Source organism: Staurois parvus, unplaced genomic scaffold (assembly GCF_062004578.1).
Source record: "Staurois parvus isolate SC_StPar_1 unplaced genomic scaffold, SC_StPar_1.0 ptg001634l, whole genome shotgun sequence".
Classification (NCBI taxonomy): Eukaryota; Metazoa; Chordata; class Amphibia; order Anura; family Ranidae; genus Staurois; species Staurois parvus.
In genome coordinates, this window is record NW_028319430.1 from 130,356 (window position 1) to 157,270 (window position 26,915).

A 26,915-nucleotide genomic window follows, 5' to 3' on the forward strand; every position below is an offset into this window, starting at 1 on the left:
TCAGGAGGGCTCCACCCCGGCAGACGGGAGTCAGGAGGGCTCCACCCCGGCAGATGGGAGTCAGGTGGGCTTCACTGGAAGACAGGAGTCAGGTGGGCTTCACCTAGGAGAGGTGGAAGCCAAAAGCAGCAAGGAGCTGCTAGAGACTAGCTGTGTGCAAGAGCCATAATTCCTGAAGAAGTCTGCAGGAGACAGACATCAAGCTGAGTGTAAGCCAAGAGGCTGAATCGTTGTTTTGTTTGATGGTGGATACCCCTGTGTGGGAAGCTTTGTTATGGAACATTTGTTTAAATAAAATTGGGCAAAAAGGCCCTTAAAGAAGCGAGTCGCTGTGTGCTTTAAATGAAAAGCTCTACCACTTTGAAGCGAGTTCCCACAATATATATATATGTGTGTGTGTGTGTGTATATATATATATATGTGTGTGTGTGTGTATATATATATGTGTGTGTGTGTGTATGTATATATATATATGTGTGTGTGTGTGTATGTATATATATATATATGTGTGTATGTATATATATATATATGTGTGTGTGTGTATATATATATATATGAGAAGTTTTATGGTCCTGCACCATGGCGGCGTTTCTTTCTTTTCTATTATTGGCTGAGTGTGTTTTGCACAGAACAGTCCCGATCTTCGTCTTTGGGGTTCCCGACCAGTTGTTCTGGCCCCCCCCCACTGTCAAGTGCCCCCACAGCGAGCCCACAGCCATGTCCATTCGCACACAAAGCCGCGGCTCAGCCCCACCCTTTTCCTCTGCTCATTGGCTCACTGGCTATGATTGACGGCCAATGGGTCCCTCTGCTGCCTCTACCAATGAAGAGAGAGAGTCCTTGAAAAGCTGAGACTCTTGTGTACATTGCTGGATCTGGGGGTCTGGGGGGTAGGCTCAGGTGGTATTGGGGGTCTGGGGGGTGGGCTCAGGTGGTTTTGGGGGGCTGGGGGGCAGCGGAACGCAGAAGGTTTTTCATCTTCATTTATAGAATGCTCCTTCAGTCTTTCAGTTGAAATTTTCCTGCAATTGATGTCTTCCTGTCGCAGCGCTACATTGGAATGTCCTGTGTATGTGAAGTCACTCGACGAACTCCCAATACGATATAATTGCCGCCATGCAGATTATTTATTGCGTCACATTAACTATTACCCTTTCACATTTGTTCCACATTCATCACGTGAAGGGACTGTATTTGTATTTGTATTTATATCAGCCCTTTCCCGCCCGCCCTGGTGTTCCTTTTCAGGGCCAGTTCACACTACATGCATTTCAGTGCGTTTTTTTTCTGCATCCAAAATGCACAGAAAGTAGATGATATGGTTGTCAAGTGTCATAGTTCACGTTAGCACTTGCAGTTCCAGTGCGTTCCGGATGCAGAAGAAAAAAGTAGAACATGCTGCATTTTTTCTGCTGTGATCAGGACGATGATATGGGGTATGGTGATGATCAGGATGCTGGTATGGGGTATGGGGGTGATCAGGACGGTGGTATGGAGTATGGAGGTGAACAGGGCGCTTGTATGGGGTATGGGGGCAATCAGGACGGTGGTATGGGGTATGGTGGTGATCAGGATGCTGGTATGGGGTATGGGGGTGATCAGGACGCTGGTATGGGGTATGGCGGTGCTCAGGACGCTGGTATGGGGTATGGTGGTGATCGGGACGCTGGTATGGGGTATGGCGGTGATCGGGACGCTGGTATGGGGTATGGCAGTGATCAGGATGCTGGTATGGGGTATGGCCGTGATCAGGACGCTGGTATGGGGTATGGCGGTGATCAGGACGCTGGTATGGGGTATGGTGGTGATCAGGATGCTGGTATGGGGTATGGCGGTGATCAGAATGCTGGTATGGGGTATGGTGGTGATCAGGACGCTGGTATGGGGTATGGGGGTGATCAGGATGCTGGTATGGGGTACGGAGGTGATTAGGATGCTGGTATGGGGTATGGCGGTGATCAGGATGCTGGTATGGGGTACGGTGGTGATCAGGACGCTGGTATGGGGTATGGGGGTGATCAGGGTGCTGGTATGGGGTATGGGGGTGATCAGGACGCTGGTATGGGGTATGGCGGTAACCAGGGTGTTGGTATGAGGTATGGCGGTGATCAGGACGCTGGTATGGGGTATGGGGGTGATCAGGATGCTGGTATGGGGTATGGGGGTGATCAGGACGCTGGTATGGGGTATGGCGGTAACCAGGGTGTTGGTATGAGGTATGGCGGTGATCAGGACGCTGGTATGGGGTATGGGGGTGATCAGGATGCTGGTATGGGGTATGGGGGTGATCAGGACGCTGGTATGGGGTATGGCGGTGATCAGGATGCTGGTATGGGGTATGGGGGTGATCAGGATGCTGATGTGGGGTATGGGGGTGATCAGGACGCTGGTATGGGGGTGATCAGGACGCTGGTATGGGGTATGGGGGTGATCAGGACGCTGGTATGGGGTATGGTGGTGATCAGGATGCTGGTATGAGGTATGGGGGTGATCAGGACGCTGGTAAGGGGTATGGGGGTGATCAGGATGCTGGTATGGGGTATGGCGGTGATCAGGATGATGGTATGGGGTATGGCGGTGATCAGGATGCTGGTATGGGGTATGGTGGTGATCAGGATGCTGATATGGGGTACGGAGGTGATTAGGATGCTGGTATGGGGTATGGCGGTGATCAGGATGCTGGTATGGGGTATGGTGGTGATCAGGACGCTGGTATGGGGTACGGAGGTGATTAGGATGCTGGTATGGGGTACGGAGGTGATTAGGATGCTGGTATGGGGTATGGCGGTGATCAGGATGCTGGTATGGGGTATGGTGGTGATCAGGACGCTGGTATGGGGTATGGGGGTGATCAGGGTGCTGGTATGGGGTATGGGGGTGATCAGGACGCTGGTATGGGGTATGGCGGTAACCAGGGTGTTGGTATGAGGTATGGCGGTGATCAGGACGCTGGTATGGGGTATGGGGGTGATCAGGATGCTGGTATGGGGTATGGGGGTGATCAGGACGCTGGTATGGGGTATGGCAGTGATCAGGATGCTGGTATGGGGTATGGCCGTGATCAGGACGCTGGTATGGGGTATGGCGGTGATCAGGACGCTGGTATGGGGTATGGTGGTGATCAGGATGCTGGTATGGGGTATGGCCGTGATCAGGACGCTGGTATGGGGTATGGCGGTGATCAGGACGCTGGTATGGGGTATGGTGGTGATCAGGATGCTGGTATGGGGTATGGGGGTGATCAGGACGCTGGTATGGGGTATGGCGGTGATCAGGACGCTGGTATGGGGTATGGCAGTGATCAGGATGCTGGTATGGGGTATGGCCGTGATCAGGACGCTGGTATGGGGTATGGCGGTGATCAGGACGCTGGTATGGGGTATGGTGGTGATCAGGATGCTGGTATGGGGTATGGGGGTGATCAGGACGCTGGTATGGGGTATGGCGGTGATCAGAATGCTGGTATGGGGTATGGTGGTGATCAGGACGCTGGTATGGGGTATGGGGGTGATCAGGATGCTGGTATGGGGTACGGAGGTGATTAGGATGCTGGTATGGGGTATGGCGGTGATCAGGATGCTGGTATGGGGTACGGTGGTGATCAGGACGCTGGTATGGGGGTGATCAGGGTGCTGGTATGGGGTATGGGGGTGATCAGGACGCTGGTATGGGGTATGGCGGTAACCAGGGTGTTGGTATGAGGTATGGCGGTGATCAGGACGCTGGTATGGGGTATGGGGGTGATCAGGATGCTGGTATGGGGTATGGGGGTGATCAGGACGCTGGTATGGGGTATGGCGGTAACCAGGGTGTTGGTATGAGGTATGGCGGTGATCAGGACGCTGGTATGGGGTATGGGGGTGATCAGGATGCTGATGTGGGGTATGGGGGTGATCAGGACGCTGGTATGGGGGTGATCAGGACGCTGGTATGGGGTATGGGGGTGATCAGGACGCTGGTATGGGGTATGGTGGTGATCAGGACGCTGGTATGAGGTATGGGGGTGATCAGGACGCTGGTAAGGGGTATGGGGGTGATCAGGATGCTGGTATGGGGTATGGCGGTGATCAGGATGATGGTATGGGGTATGGCGGTGATCAGGATGCTGGTATGGGGTATGGTGGTGATCAGGATGCTGATATGGGGTACGGAGGTGATTAGGATGCTGGTATGGGGTACGGAGGTGATTAGGATGCTGGTATGGGGTATGGCGGTGATCAGGACGCTGGTATGGGGTATGGGGGTGATCAGGATGCTGGTATGGGGTATGGGGGTGATCAGGACGCTGGTATGGGGTATGGCGGTAACCAGGGTGTTGGTATGAGGTATGGCGGTGATCAGGACGCTGGTATGGGGTATGGGGGTGATCAGGACGCTGGTATTGGGTATGGGGGTGATCAGGACGCTGGTATGGGGTATGGGGGTGATCAGGACGCTGGTATGGGGTATGGTGGTGATCAGGATGCTGGTATGGGGGTGATCAGGACGCTGGTATGGGGTATGGCGGTGATCAGGATGCTGGTATGGGGTATGGGGGTGATCAGGATGCTGATATGGGGTATGGGGGTGATCAGGACGCTGGTATGGGGTATGGCGGTAACCAGGGTGTTGGTATGAGGTATGGCGGTGATCAGGACGCTGGTATGGGGTATGGGGGTGATCAGGACGCTGGTATTGGGTATGGGGGTGATCAGGACGCTGGTATGGGGTATGGGGGTGATCAGGACGCTGGTAAGGGGTATGGAGGTGATCAGGATGCTGGTATGGGGGTGATCAGGACGCTGGTATGGGGTATGGCGGTGATCAGGATGCTGGTATGGGGTATGGGGGTGATCAGGATGCTGATATGGGGTATGGGGGTGATCAGGACGCTGGTATGGGGGTGATCAGGACGCTGGTATGGGGTATGGGGGTGATCAGGACGCTGGTATGGGGTATGGTGGTGATCAGGACGCTGGTATGAGGTATGGGGGTGATCAGGACGCTGGTAAGGGGTATGGGGGTGATCAGGATGCTGGTATGGGGTATGGCGGTGATCAGGATGATGGTATGGGGTATGGGGGTGATCAGGATGCTGGTATGGGGTACGGAGGTGATTAGGATGCTGGTATGGGGTATGGCGGTGATCAGGATGCTGGTATGGGGTATGGTGGTGATCAGGACGCTGGTATGGGGTATGGCGGTAACCAGGGTGTTGGTATGAGGTATGGCGGTGATCAGGACGCTGGTATGGGGTATGGGGGTGATCAGGACGCTGGTATTGGGTATGGGGGTGATCAGGACGCTGGTATGGGGTATGGGGGTGATCAGGACGCTGGTATGGGGTATGGTGGTGATCAGGACGTTGGTATGGGGTATGGGGGTGATCAGGACGCTGGTATGGGGTATGGGGGTGATCAGGACGCTGGTAAGGGGTATGGAGGTGATCAGGATGCTGGTATGGGGGTGATCAGGACGCTGGTATGGGGTATGGGGGTGATCAGGACGCTGGTATGGGGTATGGCGGTAACCAGAGTGTTGGTATGTTGTATGGCGGTGATCAGGACGCTGGTATGGGGTATGGGGGTGATCAGGATGCTGGTATGGGGTATGGGGGTGATCAGGACGCTGGTAAGGGGTATGGAGGTGATCAGGATGCTGGTATGGGGGTGATCAGGACGCTGGTATGGGGTATGGGGGTGATCAGGACGCTGGTATGGGGTATGGCGGTAACCAGAGTGTTGGTATGGGGTATGGGGGTGATCAGGACGCTGGTATTGGGTATGGGGGTGATCAGGACGCTGGTATGGGGTATGGGGGTGATCAGGACGCTGGTATGGGGTATGGTGGTGATCAGGACGTTGGTATGGGGTATGGGGGTGATCAGGACGCTGGTATGGGGTATGGGGGTGATCAGGACGCTGGTAAGGGGTATGGAGGTGATCAGGATGCTGGTATGGGGGTGATCAGGACGCTGGTATGGGGTATGGCGGTGATCAGGATGCTGGTATGGGGTATGGGGGTGATCAGGATGCTGATATGGGGTATGGGGGTGATCAGGACGCTGGTATGGGGGTGATCAGGACGCTGGTATGGGGTATGGGGGTGATCAGGACGCTGGTATGGGGTATGGTGGTGATCAGGACGCTGGTATGAGGTATGGGGGTGATCAGGACGCTGGTAAGGGGTATGGGGGTGATCAGGATGCTGGTATGGGGTATGGGGGTGATCAGGACGCTGGTAAGGGGTATGGTGGTGATCAGGATGCTGGTATGGGGTATGGGGGTGATCAGGACGCTGGTATGGGGGTGATCAGGACGCTGGTATGGGGTATGGGGGTGATCAGGACGCTGGTATGGGGTATGGGGGTGATCAGGACGCTGGTAAGGGGTATGGTGGTGATCAGGATGCTGGTATGGGGTATGGGGGTGATCAGGACGCTGGTATGGGGTATGGCGGTGATCAGGATGCTGGTATGGGGTATGGCGGTGATCAGGACGCTGGTATGGGGTATGGTGGTGATCAGGACGCTGGTATGGGGTATGGTGGTGATCAGGACGCTGGTATGGGGTATGGCGGTGATCAGGACGCTGGTATGGGGTATGGGGGTGATCAGGACGCTGGTATGGGGTATGGGGGTGATCAGGACGCTGGTAAGGGGTATGGTGGTGATCAGGATGCTGGTATGGGGTATGGTGGTGATCAGGATGCTGGTATGGGGTATGGTGGTGATCAGGATGCTGGTATGGGGGTGATCAGGACGCTGGTATGGGGTATGGGGGTGATCAGGACGCTGGTATGGGGGTGATCAGGACGCTGGTATGGGGTATGGGGGTGATCAGGACGCTGGTATGGGGTATGGGGGTGATCAGGACGCTGGTAAGGGGTATGGTGGTGATCAGGATGCTGGTAAGGGGTGTGGGGGTGATCAGGGCGCTGGTATGGGGTATGGTGGTGATCAGGACGCTGGTATGGGGTAGTATAGGAGGAATAGTGCCCCATCATTGGTGTCAGAGGGAGTAGTGCCCCATGATTGGTGTCAGTGGGAGGAATAGTGCCCCATCATTAGTATCAGTGGGGGGAATAGTGCCCCATCATTGGTGTCAGTGGGAGGAATAGTGCCCCATCATTGGAGTCAGTGGGAGGAGTAGTGCCCCATCATTGGTGTCAGTGGGAGGAATAGTGCCCCATCATTGGTGTCAGTGGGAGGAATAGTGCCCCATCATTGGTGTCAGTGGGAGGAATAGTGCCCCATCATTGGTGTCAGTGGGAGGAATAGTGTCCCATCATTGGTGTCAGTGGGCGGAACAGTGCCCCATCATTGGTGTCTGGGAGGAATAGTGCCTCATCATTGGTGTCAGTGGGAGGAATAGTGCCCCATCCGTGGTGTCAGTGGGAGGAGTAGTGCCCCATCATTGGTGTCAGTGGGAGGAGTAGTGCCCCATCATTAGTGGCAGTGGGAGGAGTAGTGCCCCATCATTGGTGTCAGTGGGAGTAGTGTCCCATCATTGGTGTCATTGGGAGGAATAGTGCCCCATCATTGGTGTCAGTGGGAGGAATAGTGCCCCATCATTGGTATCAGTGGGAGGAATAGTGCCCCATCATTGGTGTCAGTGGGAGGAGTAGTGCCCCTTCATTGGTGTCAGTGGGAGGAGTAGTGCCCCATCATTGGTGTCAGTGGGAGGAGTAGTGCCCCATCATTGGTGTCAGTGGGAGTAGTGCCCCATGATTGGTGTCAGTGGGAGGAGTAGTGCCCCATGATTGGTGTCAGTGGGAGGAGTAATGCCCCATGATTGGTGTCAGTGGGAGGAGTAGTGCCCCATGATTGGTGTCAGTGGGAGGAGTAGTGCCCCATGATTGGTGTCAGTGGGAGGAGTAATGCCCCATGATTGGTGTCAGTGGGAGGAGTAGTGCCCCATGATTGGTGTCAGTGGGAGGAGTAATGTCCCATGATTGGTGTCACTGGGAGGAGTAGTGCCCCATGATTGGTGTCAGTGGGAGGAGTAGTGCCCATGATTGGTGTCAGTGGGAGGAGTAGTGCCCCATGATTGGTGTCAGTGGGAGGAATAGTGCCCCATCATTGGTGTCAGTGGGAGGAGTAGTGCCCCATGATTGGTGTCAGTGGGAGGAGTAGTACCCCATCATTGGTGTCACTGGGAGGAATAGTGCCCCATCATTGGTGTCAGTGGGAGGAGTAGTGCCCCATCATTGGTGTCACTGGGAGGAATAGTGCCCCATCATTGGTGTCAGTGGGAGGAGTAGTGCCCCATGATTGGTGTCAGTGGGAGGAGTAGTGCCCCATCATTGGTGTCAGTGGGAGGAGTAGTGCCCCATCATTGGTGTCAGTGGGAGGAGTAGTGCCCCATGATTGGTGTCAGTGGGAGGAGTAGTGCCCCATCATTGGTGTCACTGGGAGGAGTAGTGCCTCAATGGATGAAGACCAGCGAGGTTCCGCAGCGATATTACTGCTACATTGTATCCTGACATCATTTACATGGAAAAGGTTACAAATATATTTTCTGTCATTTCATTACTTAAAGGGGCAGCGTAACATTTTCCTCATTTTCATGTATTTTCTTATATTCCGCTCATTCCGGCGCGGTTTTCCTGTATTGCCATTGGATGATTTTTGTAGGTATTTTTGCAGTCAGCGCAGAGTTTCGGACGGTTTACCTTCAGGTGTTCTCTATCAGCCCATTGTGACAGCCGACGTCTCCCTTCGTGGGAATGTTGCATTAACCCCCCCGGAGGTATTCCCGAGTGTTGCTCGGGGTAAAGTTTCAGAACCACAAGCGGTGACCCCCCCTCCCCCCCGAGCTACACTCCGGAATACACTGCAGCGTTGCTCCGGGATCCCTCAATCACTTACCTTGTCCTGCGCTCCCGTGATGTCCCCCCTGCAGTGTCCCCGGCAATGTCCTCCGGCCGATGCCGGCATCTGTCTTCCGGGTTCCCTTCCCTGCGACGTCGGGATGTATGGGGGACGGAACTGGCGGGAAATTTGAAAATGACAAAAAGTGACATTCACTAAATACACTAAAATCACATCATATAACATTCCTGTATCCAACCATTTCACATACATTGTGTCCCGAGTGCTTTGTCCGGCGCCCTGCCTGCATTTTTACCGCCCTTTCTTTCTGGAAACTGAGAAACGTCCATGGCGTCCAAAAAGCGTCCCTTTAGGTCAGACGCGGTTTTAGACCGGCTAGAGAACAGCGATAGTAAATCAGAACCACTTGCAGAATTGAGTGATAATGATTGGTGGGGGAAATTCCTCATCAGACACTGAAAACGATTCTGCGACTGAGCTCAGCGATGTGCCAACTTGGCGCTCTATTTCATATTTCAGTGTTTTCGGTGATTATATTATTGAATTACATTTATTATTATATTATTATTTTTTATGATTATTACATTATTATTTATGATTTCGTGTTTCAAGTTTTCTCCTCCCCGGGATGTTTACTAGACTCTTGTCCGGACAGATTTCAGGGAGTTATTCCTAAAAATTACAGGCCGACAATAAAAAAACACCATATTTCCATGCCAAAAAATGTACCGCTTTGAGCACAGAAATCCTGACATCATCAGACCGCTAGGGAGGCTACGAACTCCCCCTCCCCCTCCCCCTCCCCCCACAAGCCGCCTGAAAATTTGTAAAAGATAAAAAGGTTAATGGTGAAATTACAGCGTTATTATATAATGGTGTTTTCTTTCAGTTGGTTTCCCGCGAGGAGCGCGGCGGCTCTTCCGTAGGAATGACCCGCCAATTAGTGAGGATGTTATTAGGAATCGGCGGCGGCGGTGACATTAAATATGCGCTGACAGGTAATAGGTCTCGTCCATTAAATCCCAGAGGAATTCACTTATAATTTCTTCCACAAGGACGATTTAAAGTCAGGACGGGGTGGGGGAGGGGGGGGGGGGGGAGGGGATGGGGGGCTCAGTATGCGCGGAACGCACTAATAAAATATTGAACAATGAAGCGTTTTAACTACAGATTTCACAGGAAAATGCTGCCAATTGGGGGAGGGGGGGGGAGGGGGTGAGGAGAATGGACGGCCAGATTGTGGAACTCAGAGTCGGGACTTTTTTTTTTAAAATTTTTTTAATAACGACTCACAATGTATGCTGATTAATTAGGGGGCGGAGCACTGAGCGCCATACCGCCATTCACCTGTGGGGGCGCTCCGCAGAAGCAGCTTCTAATACTCAGCATGATCCCCGGAAGCATGAAAGCCTCAGCCTGGGGTGCGTTCTTCTCCTGCATGTGGGTGGGCAGGCAGCCGTCACACAGCAGAAGAAGCACACTATTGATGATCTCCATCTCTCGTATCCTTGTGATTTGAACCCAGAGGCGGACTAACGACTCATGGGGCCCCCGGGCAATAGGGGATCATGGGGCCCCTGTGTCCTTGCCCAAACTCAAAAAAGCCTATGAAAAGGTACCAGGGGCATCTCATGGGGCCCCCTCCTTCCCCCGGGTCCTCGAGCAGTGCCCGAGTTTCCAAATGGTCAGTCCGCCCCTGTTTGAACCCCTTCCCGCCCCGCCATCCCTTTAAACAGTTCAGAACACCCAGGGCTGGGAAGGATCAGTGGTCATGTGACCAGGACTTTTTTTTTCCCTGTTCAAAATGTATGTAATGGCAAGTGGTGCTGGAGGGTCCAATGATCCCGACTGCTGGGGGATCTATCGTTGCTGATGGGGATTTAATCTTGAGGGAGGGGTCTATTGTTGCATGGTGTGGGAAGTCTTATGTTGCTCAGGGGGTCGGTTATTACTGGGGGGGTCTATTGGTACTGGTTGCTGGAGGATTTATTAATGCAGTGGGAGGAATCTATTGTTGAGGGAGGGGTCTATTTTTGCTTGGGGGAAGAAGTGTTATGTTGCTGGGGGGGGTTATTTTTTCGGTCCCCGTACTGGAAGGTTTGGCCCCCCTGGCCTAGAAGATACCAGAGAAGGGGCGGAGTTCTCCACCTACTGGCTGGAATGGAGAACACAGAACAATGTGATCCATCTGCAGGAAGTCTGCTATTGGAGGGTGTGTAATGAAATCTGTCCAATCAGACGACACATCCCCTTCATTGGTTTTGGTTTGTATTTGATCCCACCAGTAATATATCCTCCAGATTGGATTTGTATCGGCCTTTTCCCCCGGGGGACTCCGATCACCAAGGAGGGGAGGCAGCCATGTTGGAGATTGCGTTGGCCGGGAATTGAACCCGAGTCAGCTGCTGGGAAAGCAGCCATGCTAACCACTACACCACCAACGCGAGGTTCCATGTCTTCTGATGGCGAAGGTCTCCTCCGTGCCTCCGACCCACCAATCCCAACCCTTCTCTCCATTGTATATACAGATATGATGGGGGAGGGGTGACACCCCAATATAGAGAGAACATTGTATATACAGATATGATGGGGGAGGGGTGACACCTCAATATAGAGAGAACATTGTATATACAGATATGATGGGGGGGGGGTGACACCCCAATATAGAGAGAACATTGTATATACAGATATGATGGGGGAGGGGTGACACCCCAATATAGAGAGAACATTGTATATACAGATAAGATGGGGGAGGGGTGACACCCCAATATAGAGAGAACATTGTATATACAGATATGATGGGGGGGGGGTGACACCCCAATATAGAGAGAACATTGTATATACAGATATGATGGGGGAGGGGTGACACCCCAATATAGAGAGAACATTGTATATACAGATATGATGGGGGATGGGTGACACCCCAATATAGAGAGAACATTGTATATACAGATATGATGGGGGGAGGTGACACCCCAATATAGAGAGAACATTGTATATACAGATATGATGGGGGAGGGGTGACACCCCAATATAGAGAGAACATTGTATATACAGATATGATGGGGGGGGGACCCCAATATAGAGAGAACATTGTATATACAGATATGATGGGGGAGGGGTGACACCCCAATATAGAGAGAACATTGTATATACAGATATGATGGGGGAGGGGTGACACCCCAATATAGAGAGAACATTGTATATACAGATATGATGGGGGGGGTGACACCCCAATATAGAGAGAACATTGTATATACAGATATGATGGGGGAGGGGTGACACCCCAATATAGAGAGAACATTGTATATACAGATATGATGGGGGAGGGGTGACACCCCAATATAGAGAGAACATTGTATATACAGATATGATGGGGGAGGGGTGACACCCCAATATAGAGAGAACATTGTATATACAGATATGATGGGGGAGGGGTGACACCCCAATATAGAGAGAACATTGTATATACAGATATGATGGGGGAGGGGTGACACCCCAATATAGAGAGAACATTGTATATATGTCTTCTGATGGTGGACGTCTCTTTGGTGCCTTCAGCCAGGTGCGATGTAACACACACGTCATCCCGCAATTCTCATGCGTCTTGCCATGCGACAATTGCAGCAACATCACACTGCATTCGGGGCGCCATGTTGATGGTGAACGTCTCTTTGGTGCCTCTTCAGACATCTCCATAGAGGACGTCACTGGCAGGAAGGGTTCTCATTGGCCCCAGCAGGAAAGGCCTCAAGCTGGAAAGACTCCTCCCACTTCGGAAGCCAATCAGAGTTCCTTTCTTTTCTCCCAAGCTTCATCCTCCAAGACCAGACCTAAGCCAGGGGCCCAGTTCAGTCACAATCCTGGGGCCCCTAATCCCTAAACCTTCAGACAAGCCCTATAAAACCTCCTGAAGGGAAGCCCCCATTTCCTAAAGTGGGGGGACGTCTGTTGGCCTTTGGGGTCACCTGGTCAGCAGACATCTCAGAAGCTCAGGTAAGAGACGTGGTGTCCAGGGGCTACAGGCTAGAGGTCATCTCCCTGCCCCCACCCCGCTTCGTGTTGTCCAACCTGCCGGTGTCCCCGCAGGGACTAGCGGTCCTCCATGCTGCTCCTGCAGATCTGCTGACCCAAGGAGATCTCCCCATTGGACCAACAGCAGAAAGGTTTCCGGGTTTTTACTCCAACCGTTTCCTTGTTCTAAAGCCTCAAGGAGGACATAGGCTGCATTCACTGGGGGGATTAGGGGGCATACAGGGGATTCCTGGGGCTGGGATCACTGTGAACAGTGGGGGATGGGAAGTCTGTACAAAGCAATGACAGGCTGAGCCGGGACCATTCCCATGTATCCGCACATCCATCGGTCATCTGTGGTCAGGGAAGGATGAGCGATCCTGGCCCTAACCGTAGATGACCGATGGATGTGCGGATACATGGGAATGGTCGCGGCTCCTGTCAGCCTGTCATCGCTTTGTATAGACTTCCCATCCCCCACTGTTCACAGGTGATCCCATCCGCAGGAATCCCCTGTATGCCCCTAATCCCCCGAGTGAATGCAGCCTATGTCCTCCTTGAGCTCGGGTTCACACCAATGAGGTGCGGGAAACGCTGCGAATCCTGTACGTTTCCCGCACCGCATTGCAATCGCATCACGTTCATGCGATCTGGTGCGGGAGTCAGTAATAAATTATTGACACCCGAAACAGATGGCAAGACGCGATGTGATTGCCAGAAATCACATGACATGGGTGAGAAGACCCATACCATGTGATTCAGGTGCGGATCTAAAGACAGTCCTGCACCTTTGTGGTGCGGATGCGATGTGATTTGAGCCATAGGAAGTGTATGGCCCAAATCGCAGCGCACAGACATGTGCATGGAATGCGCAGAGGAATGCGGTGTGATTCCTGTGCAGACTCCATGCAGTGTCCCGCACCACATAGTGTGAACCGGCTGGGAGGCTTTAGAACAGGGAAAAGGTTGGAGTAAGGCCCCGTGTTAAATATCGTGACACTTATATTATTTAAGTGTCTGTCTTTAGGCGTTTGAGGTAAAGTGTTCTAGTGCCAGGCTGATTTAAAACAGTGTGACTTTTATTTAACTCACACTTGGCATCAAAAATGAATACAAAAGATAAAATAAAATACAGAGTAAAATATAACAAAAGTTGTAGATTATGGAAAAAGAAATGAGCTTTGGAGAAATGTCTAATCTCTTGCCTGTTCTATGACAAGTGTTTCAGTCTCGGCAAGGAAGACAACAGGTGTATCAAGGCTTTGCAGGCCTTACCAGGAGACAGATATGTCAGTGCGTGTCAGCTGTATAATGTCTTGATGTATGAGTGTGAGTGAGTGTATGTGTCTCTCTATCTCTAAGGCACATCTTATATATATTTTACCAGACCAACCCACTAAACAGTTATTTCCTAATTCAGTGTGAGCTAAATAAGTAAAACCCTTATTTGTGCTTCTTCTAAACATATACTCTTAGGGGTTTATTTACTAAAGCTGGAGAGTCCAAAATCAGACTCCCTTCTGCATAGAAACCAATCAGCTTCCAGGTTTCATTGCCAAAGCTTCATTGAACAAGCTGAGGTTAGAAGCTGATTGGTTTCTATGCAGAAGGGAGTCTGATTTTGGACTCTCCAGCTTTAGTAAATAAACCCCACAGTGTCCATATATGTAAGCCTTCTAAACTATACTTAGTATGACGTTATTTGAAAACCTCTTAGAAGACAGAAATACATGATACTGTAATATAATATACACAATGGCTTCACATATCTTTAGCAAGGGACAATGTTCACATAAATGCATATAACCAACTATAATTGATACTAAACTTATCACACACTATTCCTAACTAATAAATTGATTATATGAAATAATTATCCAACTAACTATATTATGGATTAGACATGATTTTCTTTATAAAAGACATATCCTTTCTTTGTTCTACTACATATCAATATCTTTTTACATTCCAATTGCTATTCTTAAAACTAAGCTTATGACCTGCTGACCTCTTAGACATGAATATACCATGGTTCATCTTTAACACCTGTTTTCCAAAGCTTCATTCACACGCAAAGTTAAAATTACTTCTCAATGACTTTTGCTGTCATTTTGAAAGATATGAGACGTCTGTTTTATGGTGAATTAATTTCTACAATATTCCCCCTAAATATAATTTATCATATAATATTATATATACATTCATACTTCATTCATGGCCCAACTATACGCGCTCTGAATCAGTTGTTCCAGATGCACCATTTTCTATAACCATGTCAGTTAGGTCAGAGGTAACCTTCCTTCTAATAATACCTGACAGGATTTTTTCACCTTCTTTCATTTGTTTCTTAATCAATTTGTAAAATTGTTTCATTCTAATCATAATACATATTTGAAATAAAATACATAAAATCATAATAATAAATATAATAATTAATGGGTGTAATAATATATTTCCGACAGCTGCTGTTACTGAAGTTTTTCCCCACATTGATACAGTATTTTTAAATTTTGACCACCATGAACGACCTGAAAATTCAGACCAATCATGTTCTATCTCTAGTAGCTTTCCTTGTTCATGCTTAAATATTATTTCTGCTTTCTGAAGTTCTTCAGACAAAGCAATTAATAATCCCTTATCCTTTTGTATGATCTCTGCCCATTCCTTCCATGGAAACTCATCTACTTGAGATATATTATATTGTATAGATAGAACACTCACATTTTTCGTAAGTATATTAGTTAAATTTACTCTAATTTCATTTAAACTAATTCCTGTAAGATCTCCTTCTATACAATACAAGCCTCGACTCAGGATATCTGTATGTGTGCAGGATAGGAAGAAAGCTTTCACTGTTTCAGTGTCTGTCATGACTTGAAAACAGACTTTCCTTTTTCCTACAACAGTGACTAGGTCAAATGAAGTTTTTACTTTTTCTATTCTTGCTGTAAATAATGAATGATTATGAAAACAAGAGTGAAAAATACTTTTGTCCTGATTAGGCAAACATATTACTTTTGATTGAAAATGTAAACAAGAAGATAAATCTAGTTGTTCTGGTTCAGATGTATTAGTATCCAAAGCAAAATCTACAAATTGTAATTGATAATATAACAACTGGGTATTACTAACTGGCAATCCTAAGACTGTAACTGGAACTAACATTTGTTCTTTCCCAGCAATGGGAATCATTGAGGTACCATAGCATTCATGTTGATTACATCCTACCCATTTATTTACCCATAAATCTGTATGATTTTTTGCAAATACATATTCATTAGGTAAACTTTGCAAAAGACTTAGAGGAGTTATTCCACTTTGGAATGCTTGTGCAATTATTTTAAAATTGGTAGAATACTCTGTCTGTATTTCTAGACATGTTCTGGCTATGTGGGAATGTTGTTCTCTGTCCATTAAATTCAAAGTAACATCTTGTAAGTGGACTACAGCTGGGCCTATAACCGTAGCTGTCTTCATTAACATATTTTCTAATATTTGATTTACATTTCTTTGAACTTTAATACTTTTACTACCCACTAAGCCCGCTGTTTCCAGATCAGACTGTAATGTATTAATATCCATACTATTGGTAATACTTCCAATAGTACCAATTCCACCTAAAATTCCTTCTATGATACCTCGTTTATTCCTGTTGTTATTTTTATTATTAGCTCCAAACCATTTATCCATACCCAATTCCATATTAATTAAGTATTCTTGACATTGAGGATACTAATTTTCCATTCAGAAACATTAAATTTCCAAAGTATAATCACAAAATGTCCTTCTCTTAAGAGATGTCTGGGTTGGAAATGATTAATTTGAAATGGACTAGAAGGAATAAATTTTTCATGAGTACACTTAATGTTCTTAGGAGATGAAATTATAACATTTGCAGTATCACATTTCATTGGATTATTTTCTAATGATATGCAACATTCATATATGCCTCTGTCATTAAGATTTGGACTACTGTGTTGATAAATAAAGTTATTGTTAGTCCAATCTACATTTCCAAGATTACTCTTACGAATTATATTAGTAGAGCTATGGAAAAGACTGCCCAAAAATTCACCATTTCTTTTCCAAGTTAATAGGGAATTTTGAGGTAAATATATTTGTGTAGTACATATCAAATTTAAATCATCCTTTCCTTCAATAATTTTAACAGCTTGAGGGGATACTTTTATATCTGGAATAATCAAGTCTACAATTGAAATAGTTACTCTCACTTTAACGTGAGCTGAACCTCTTGTTATTTGAAAATCCCATACTCTAATTACATCTCCTTCTTCATCTCCTGTAATCTTTAAGTGTTCAGGATCCATAAACTGTAAATAATATTGGGTCAAAAACCAAATATCTGTTTTGGATCCTCCTACAGAAGAAGAACCTACTCTATCTCCAGTTACATCGCCAGTCCAAATTGTAGACTCATTTCCTTTTAAAACTATGGACCAGAAGCCCATCTCAGTTAAATTACATTCATATGTACCAGTTTTATTATTATGTACATATGATCCTTGCATTTTTGTAAACTTTGTTTTAGATTCTATTCTAGCTTGTATTTCAATAGAGTTACTATGAAGAAAATAAAACTGCATACAACAAGTAGCTCCATGACCTATACAAGCAAGTCCATACAAGTCTACGGCTGTGTCAATGTCACTGTATCTTGGAAAATGTCTCTTGTTTCTGGATAAAGGCAATTCTCTTTTATGCAGGGTCTCAGACTTGATCTTCTCTGCTGGGCTGGAAAAAGTCATATAAGTTTTTAGGAATAAAAATGTCATTAATGAGAAAAGGAGTCCTGTGATGACGAATTTTCTCCTTTTAATGTTCTTTCTTTCTTTCCACTTTTCTGATGTTGTCAGTATTTCTTTTTGGAGTTTGATGTTCCTCCATATTTGATTATCAGATGTCATTTCTGCAAAAGAAACGCAGTATCATTATCTTGGCATAAACAGCTTGCATTGATCAGTGTGAACCCATATTTTTTGTTGTCTCCGTGCATTTTTAACAGAATTGAGAGGTCTTTGGACTTGTATCATTACACCACGTGTGTCCAAAATTTCAAAAGGACCTTCCCAATTACTTTGCCACGGCCCACTTTTTCTAAATGTTTTAATCATGACTTGTCCACCTTTCTCAAATTTTGAGGAGTGTGGAGGGATCATTTTCTGCATGTGAGTAGCTGCATGTGGCAAAATGGCATTTAGATGGTCTTGCAACATCTGTAACCATTTGGTTTTCTCAATTGCTTCTTTCTGCGGAGTTGACAAAAAACACGGTTCATGTGGAAAAACAAGCGGCATTTTTCTAACTGTCATCAGTTCAAATGGACTGTATTGTGTAGATGAAGATGTTGTACTTCTGATACTCATCAGAACAAAAGGCACGGCATCTACCCATGTATGTCCTTTGTCTAGCAACATTTTAGCAATTCTGGATTTGATAGTCCTGTTCATTCTTTCCACAATACCTGCAGATTGCGGATGGTATGGAACATGAAATCTTTGCTGGATTCCCAAAATTTTACACATTGCCTGCATTACTTTACCTGTGAAATGAGTTCCTCGATCTGAACTGATGTCAATTGGGATCCCCCAAGTAGGAAAAACATGATTAATTAACATTCTTGCAGTTGTTAGTGCATCGTCTGTGCGTACAGGTAAAATCTCAACCCATTTTGAGAAAACATCAACAATTATGAGAGCATATTTGAAACCATTTTTTCCTGTTGGTAATGGTCCTATATAGTCAAGTTGTAATGTGGACCATGGACCATTAGCTGGAGGAGTTCTTTGTAAAGGAGGTTTCTGTCCTTTTGGCCTGGGGTTCACTTGAGCACAAATAAGACAAGATTGAATTACATTGTCTGCAGTCTCATCCATTTTTTCCCAGAAAAATTTCTCTTTGAGAATCTCTAACAATCTCTGTTTACCTACATGGCCTAAACTTTCATGATTGTATTTTGTGAACTCCACTTGTAAATGTTTTGGTATGACAGGACGCAGAACCCCGTTACAGTCATGAAACAAAATCTCGTTTTCAAAAACAAAGGAAGATTCTGTATCAACCTGAGAAGCAGAAAGGGACGGGTCCTTTTTCTGTTCTTCTGCAAATGAGGGGATCTGTGTATCTGTTTTTCTGACTGTGTTTACTGAAACTACTTCAGATGGAGTCTCTGACTGTTCATTAACAGCTGCTTCTTTTGCTAATGTGTCAGCTATCATATTTCCTATGCTCAGTTCATCATTGTCTTTCCTATGCGCTGGTACTTTAACAATTGCATAGGCACAAGGGTTTATCCCTGCTAGTGCAAAAATTGACTCTAGTATCTCTCTGTGTGCTAAAGCTTTGTTTGAAGCATCTACAAAACCTCGTCTTTTCCAAATTGGAAGATAATCAGTAAGAGAACGCACAACATATGAACTGTCACTATAAATCACTAGTGGACCTTGATTCTCTTCTTTGTCTACAGTTAACACTGTCTCAATGGCTATCAGTTCTGCTTTTTGTGCTGAAAAGTGTCCTGGAAGTCTGTGTTGTATGGCATATCCTCTCTTTGGAAACCAGATTGCATAACCTGAAAAATACTCCCCTGAGACACAATAACGTGAACCATCCACAAACACAGGTTCATCAGTCTTCTCTGCTTCTCTGCGAAACAGAGGAGAGTGAGTGTCTTGGACTTCACATGAACACTCATGTTCTGATCCATTATATTCCATCAATTGAGGGAGTACATATTTGGCATTATGTTCAACCTGGATCTGTTTGGGTGATAAAGCCAACAACCATTGTGAAAATCTTTGATTGGAAACACCTGGGATGTTTTTTTCAAGGAGAAATTTCAGGGTGGAATGAGGTGTTTGTAAGATAATTTTGTTGAATCCTACAATGTGCTCAGTTGCTTTTACTGCATAGTGAACTCCTACCAATTGTTTAACACATGTGTCAAAACCTTTCTCAACAGGTGTTAAAAGCCTAGAGAAATATGCTAGGATCCTCCAATTTCCTCCTTGTAGCTGAAGCAACACCGAAGAAATAGCAGTTTCAGATGTATGTACCTGCAAAGCAAACGGTGCTTGCTTTTTTACTGTAGTTAGGGCTGGTGCTGTCTGCAAATCTTTTTTCAAAGATTCAAAGGCCTTTTGCTGAACTTCTGTCCAAGGACCAAAACCATTTTCCTCATTATTCTTTAGAAGTTCATACAGAGGTTTTGCTTTATCAGCAAATGACTCAATGAACTCTCTAGAAAAATTCACTAATCCTAGGAATTGTCTTAGTGCTTTGAATGTTGTTGGTACAGGAAGTGCAGCAATAGCATTAACCCTTTCTTGCAAAGGTTGGCATTTACCCGGACTGATCTGAATGCCGAGAAACTTGACCTCGCTTTTCATGAGCTGAACCTTACGAGTATTCAGCTTGAGACCTGCATCTTGCAGCAGATCAAACAATTCTGCCAAAAGGGTTAAATGTTCTTGGTTATTTTCTGTTGATAACAAGATATCGTTCACATATTGTAGGATACAATCTGGCCTAGAAAATTTGGATAGGACTTCCGCTAAAGCTTGATGAAATTCGCTAGGACTCAAATGGAGGCCTTGCGGAAGACGATTAAAGGTATACTGAGAATTTGCGAAGGAGAAGGCAAATTTATATTGACAGCTTTTAGATAAAGAGATTGAGAAAAATCCATTTGCAATGTCAATCACAGAGAACACTTTTGCTTTTGCATCAATTCGGGACATTATATCTGGTGTATCTGCCACTATTGGAGCGCAGCTTGGGGTATATTTATTCAGCATTCTGAGATCTACCAGAAGCCTGAATGATTTAGGGTCATCACGTTTAGGTACTACCCATAATGGATTGTTTGTTACAGAATTTGTTTTTCTGATAATACCTTGTTGCAGAAGCTCCTGTATGACTATTGATACTGGTTCAATAGATTCTGGTGGCAATTTGTATTGCTTCTGTGGGGGCGGATCCTTGCCTTGCACGTCTACTTCTATGTCTTTAAATAGACCGGCCTCATTTTTGCCTTGGCTCCAAAGATTTTTGTATGATTTGACCAATTGTTCTAATTGTTGATTGTCACCACTATCTGGCCATTTATGGTCTGCAGCAAGCACTTCTGTTAAACAGATGCTGCCGACCTCACAGTAATCTGCTGGGTCAATTACCACAGGCTTACGATTAATGGAACCTTTCCATACAATGCCATTACCAAGATCAATTATCCAACCTCTTCGTTGAAGGATATCTGTCCCAATGATATTCTCTGCACCTTGACAATACCAAATATCAATCTCAGTATCCAAATAATCAGGGATTTCAAATGAAACATTTTTACACATTGAAGCTTTCGAGTTACCTGATCCGTTAAATCCAACAACTGTACATACTGTTGCATCTGTCAAAAGAGGTAATCTTACACCAGTAATAGAAATGTCAGCACCTGTATCGATTAGAAACTTGAGCTTTTGTCCATTCAATTTTGCTTTAATGTAAGGGCGTCCACATTTATCTAGACATATTGGTGTTACATATTCTAGATGATGAGATTTTATTTCCTTTTTATTGTCTAGTCATGGAGTAGGCAATAATGGAGCTGAATTAACAGTGGTTGACTGCAAGTTCTTTTCAGTCAAACCGCTGCTGACCGATAACTCTCTGATCTGTTTTATCAGAGGAGCATAGGGAGAAGAAGATTGAGTTTCCTTCTGACTAGGAGGAGCAGATGGTTCAAGAGAAATAAGTCCATTTTCTTTACCTAAATTTCTTGAATCCTTTATCTGCATATCCTTTAAGAATTTTTTACACTTCCATTTTAAATGTCCAGGCTTTTGACAGTAGTAACAAGTTATTGGCTCTCTCTGTCTCACCTGCTTGTATCTGTCACTTTTACTAAGAGCAGTCATTCCTGTCTTAGCTGTAGTTTGACCGTTCCTATTTAAAGTGTCATTTTGAACTAGAGCTATCTTAGACTTGAGATAGTTCTGTTTCATTTGTCTTCTGATTTTATCAATGAATGAACAAGCATCTGTAATCGAAGTTTTATCTTGCACAATGGCCAAAGAAGTTGGATCAAGATATTTAAATTTTTTTACAAATGCTTTTATCATACCTGTATCGTTTTCATCATCTACGCCCAAGACCATTTTGTATGCCTTTGTGAATTTAATTTTAAATTCATAAGGGTCTTCTCTAACTGAAGTCTGTAATGAGTCTAGTACTTCTAAAGAAGGTACTTCCTCACCTGTGGTACATAACAACAATTGTCGTAATCTGTCTGATGCGTCACTATGTATCTCCTGTCCGTCATCGTCAATAACAGGTGATTGCACAAGTCGTCTAGCAAAATGAGCTGGGATCCAAAGATAATAGATACGGTTACGCTGTTCGTCAGTCAAGTGATAACGATCTGTATAAGACTCGAAGATGTCCGCATTATAAAAGGCATCGACCTTTGAGTCATACGCTGGAATATCTTTTAAAATTTTAATTAATTGATCATGAATTTGTAACTTTAATTTAGCTGCACGGTCTAGTAGTTTTTTCTTTCTAACTTCGGCTTCGTCATTTGCGTCATCTTCCCCCATTTCAGGAATGCAGGAAGCTTGAGGCTTTGACTGTTTAGAATCAATCTTTTTACCACCTTTTGTTAATACAGCAACCTCTTTTCTGTCATTCTGCAGTCTTAACAAAAGATTTGTTTTAGAATCAATTTGCTCCTCAAGATTTTCTATGTAGTTACAAAGTATGTCACAATTTGAACAATTAAGAGGATCTTGAGACAAATTTTCATGCATTTCTGTGTTCTGTACAGTGCTACATTCTGTCTGCTTTAGTGTAGAAACACTTTTAGCAGGTAAATCAATATTCAAAATCATTTTGTTGAATATTCTTACCAACTTTAAGATATTAGATATCTTCTTATGCTGTTTGTTTACAGTAAATCTAGATTTATCTATCTGAACATTGGCCTGTAAACATTCCTTGTACATGTACTGCCATAATTTACCATCATCAGGATATAAAGAAACATCCTTAAACTCTAACTTGCTTTCTATAGCTAGTTTATCAATAAATTCCATAACTTTTACTCACCGTAATCAGATGATTTTCTTTTTTGCAGCCGGTGGCTCAGTCACTGGACCTCTCGTCCACGTCTGACGAAACACAAACGCCTTCACTTCTAGGTTCTTTGCACCGTGTTTTTCCAAGACTTGATCAGTCTGTGCTCTCTCCCCCTTTATCAAGGAATGAAAAACCCGGAAAAACGGTGGCGGAGGCTGGCTTAGCCAAATGTTAAATATCGTGACACTTATATTATTTAAGTGTCTGTCTTTAGGCGTTTGAGGTAAAGTGTTCTAGTGCCAGGCTGATTTAAAACAGTGTGACTTTTATTTAATGCACACTTGGCATCAAAAATGAATACAAAAGAAAAAATAAAATACAGAGTAAAATATAACAAAAGTTGTAGATTATGGAAAAGAAATAAGCTTTGGAGAAATGTCTAATCTCTTGCCTGTTCTATGACAAGTGTTTCAGTCTCGGCAAGGAAGACAACAGGTGTATCAAGGCTTTGCAGGCCTTACCAGGAGACAAATATGTCAGTGCGTGTCAGCTGTATAATGTCTTGATGTATGAGTGTGAGTGAGTGTATGTGTCTCTCTATCTCTAAGGCACATCTTATATATATTTTACCAGACCAACCCACTAAACAGTTATTTCCTAATTCAGTGTGAGCTAAATAAGTAAAACCCTTATTTGTGCTTCTTCTAAACATATACTCTTAGTGTCCATATATGTAAGCCTTCTAAACTATACTTAGTATGACGTTATTTGCAAACCTCTTAGACGACAGAAATACATGATACTGTTATCTGATACAATGGCTTCACATATCTTTAGAAAGGACAATGATCACATAAATGCATATAACCAACAATAATTGATACTAAACTTATCACACACTATTCCTAACTAATAAATTGATTATATGAAATAATTATCCAACTAACTATATTATGGATTAGACATGATTTTCTTCATAAAAGATATATCCTTTCTTTGCTTTACTACATACCAATATCTTTTTACATTCCAGTTTCTATTCTTAAGAGAAGCTTATGACCTGCTGACCTCTTAGACATGAATATACCATGGTTCATCTTTAATACCTGTTTTCCAAAGCTTCATTCACACGCTAAGTTAAAATTACTTCTCAATGACTTTTGCTGTCATTTTGAAAGATATGAGACGTCTGTTTTAAGCTACATTAATTTCTACAGTGATGTTTCTCCTTCAATGATGTGTGCAGATGAGGCTGCACTGATTGGCACTGAGAGCCAGCACTGATGGGCATTGATTGGTGGGACTGATGGGCACTGACAGCCAGCACTGAGAAGGCACTGATAGTCAGCACTGATGGGTATTGATCAGGAGGCACTGTTGAGGCTGCACCAATATGCAGAACTGATAGACGGCACTGCTGGGCACTGATAGGTAGCACTGATGGGCACAGACAAGCGGCCCTGATGGGCATTTATTGGAGGGACTGATGGGTACTGACATCCAGCACTGAGGAGACACTGATAGTCAGCACTGATGGGTATTGATGAGGAGGCCGTGTTGAGGCTACACCAATATGATGCACTGATGGGACCTTAAATTCAACACTTATAAGCACTGATAGCGTGCACTGATGGCACCGATACAAAGCACTGATGGGGCTACACTGATAAGTGCTCTGATGATCAGTGTATTTGTCCCCTCTGAGAAATGCCGCTTCCCAGCTCTCCTCTCCTCATGTGCTGTGAGCGGGAGGAGAGGACTGCCGATATCCAGCATTTCTGATTTACACTGATCGGCTGTGATTGGGCACAGCTGACCACATGGTAAAAGGCTGCTCTGATTGGCCCTTTTCTTGGACATATGATCAGCTGTGGCTGAAGGAGACAGGGATCAAAGAATTCTATGTTTTATTGTATTTGCTTCTCACCTACAAATAAAAAAAAATATTTTTTCCATTTCTAATCCTATTATTGCCATTATTATTCGGATAATTATCATTATAAATATTTTTTCTATTATTAATATTATCACGTCAATACTAAGGAGGCGAAGCCGCCATCTTGGATATTGCGTTGGCTGGGAATCGAACCCAGGTCAGCTGCTTGGAAAGCGGCTATGCTAACCACTACACCACCAACACGAGGTTGCATGTTTTTAGAATGTGGGAGAAAACCGGAGTACCCGGAGGAAACCCACACAGGCACAGGGAGAACATGCAAAGTCCATGCAGATAGGGTCCTGGTCAGGATTTCAACCAAGGACCCCAGTGCTGCAAGGCTAACCAATAAGCCTCTGTGCTGCCCATATTTTGGCCTCTGATGTATAAGGCCCGCCCCCGCTGAGCGGGGTAAATCAGTGATGTCCAGTAGAGATTAGAGATGATGTCTTCAGCTGTACATTATTGGCTGGACGGGTTCGGGGATGTCGTCCATCTTATTTCCGACATGAGTGTCCTGTCTGTGAACATGAGGAGAACTCTTTGTGTGAGATGTTGGTCTGTGGAGCGGCCATGTGAAGAACGCTTCGTGCTCATGTCTTCTGATGGTGAAGGTCTCCTCTGTGCCCCCAACCTGACCCTTAGACAACCTCATATAGGACGTCACTGGTAGTCAGAGTTCTCATTGGCCCCAGCAGAAAAGGCCTCAAGCTGGGATGACGACTCCTCCCACTTCTGAAGCCAAGAAGCGTTCCTGACGTTTCTCTGAGACTTTAACCTCCAAGGCCAGACTTAAGCCAGGGGCCCAGTTCAGTCACAATCCTGGGGCCCCAATCCCCAAACCTACAGACAAGTTCTAATAAACATCCTAAGGGGAAGCCACCATTTCCCAATGTGGGGGGATGTCTGTTGGCCTTTGGGGTCACCTGTTCAGGGTCAGCAGACATCTCAGATGCTCCGGTAAGAGACGTGGTGCCCAGAGGCTACAGGCTGGAGTTCCAGTCTGCCTTTGTCCCCGCATAGACTACTGGTCCTCCATGCTGCTCCTGCACATCTTTTTGTTCTTCTTTTTTATTAGTCAGAGTTCTCATTGGCCCAGCAGAAAAGGCCTCAAGCTGGGATGACTCCTCCCACTTCTGAAGCCAAGAAGCGTTCCTGTCATTTCTCTGAGACTTCAACCTCCAAGGCCAGACCTAAGCCAGGGGCCCAGTTCAGTCACAAGTCTGGGGCCCCTAATCCCCAAACCTACAGACAAGTTCAATGAAACGTCCTAAGGGGAAGCCGCTATTTCCCAACGTGGGGGGACATCCCAATATAGAGAGAACATTGTATATACAGATATGATGGGGGAGGGGTGACACCCCAATATAGAGAGAACATTGTATATACAGATATGATGGGGGAGGGGTGACACCCCAATATAGAGAGAACATTGTATATATGTCTTCTGATGGTGGACGTCTCTTTGGTGCCTTCAGCCAGGTGCGATGTAACACACACGTCATCCCGCAATTCTCATGCGTCTTGCCATGCGACAATTGCAGCAACATCACACTGCATTCGGAGCGCCATGTTGATGGTGAACGTCTCTTTGGTGCCTCTTCAGACATCTCCATAGAGGACGTCACTGGCAGGAAGGGTTCTCATTGGCCCCAGCAGAAAAGGCCTCAAGCTGGAAAGACTCCTCCCACTTCGGAAGCCAATCAGAGTTCCTTTCTTTTCTCCCAAGCTTCATCCTCCAAGACCAGACCTAAGCCAGGGGCCCAGTTCAGTCACAATCCTGGGGCCCCTAATCCCCAAACCTTCAGACAAGCCCTATAAAACCTCCTGAAGGGAAGCCCCCATTTCCTAAAGTGGGGGGACGTCTGTTGGCCTTTGGGGTCACCTGGTCAGCAGACATCTCAGAAGCTCAGGTAAGAGACGTGGTGTCCAGGGGCTACAGGCTAGAGGTCATCTCCCTGCCCCCACCCCGCTTCGTGTTGTCCAACCTGCCGGTGTCCCCGCAGGGACTAGCGATCCTCCATGCTGCTCCTGCAGATCTGCTGACCCAAGGAGATCTCCCCA

The 26,915-nt window shown here is 45.8% G+C and overlaps 1 protein-coding gene and 1 long non-coding RNA gene across 2 annotated transcripts in view; one reads left to right on the plus strand and one right to left on the minus strand.

Moving 5' to 3' along the window:
* The window catches only part of LOC149434980 (uncharacterized), a 63,658-nt gene that overhangs the window by 13,129 nt on the left and 23,614 nt on the right, over positions 1 to 26,915 (plus strand). The gene's annotated exons all lie outside the window — the stretch shown is intronic.
* On the minus strand, positions 16,384 to 23,678 carry LOC149434981 (uncharacterized). Its single transcript, XM_089663147.1, has 2 exons — positions 22,946 to 23,678; positions 16,384 to 17,753 (listed from the first exon to the last, which is right to left on the minus strand). The coding sequence occupies exon 2, from the start codon at positions 17,749 to 17,751 to the stop codon at positions 16,534 to 16,536; it is 1,218 nt and encodes a 405-aa protein (XP_089519273.1). The 5' UTR covers positions 17,752 to 17,753; positions 22,946 to 23,678; the 3' UTR covers positions 16,384 to 16,533.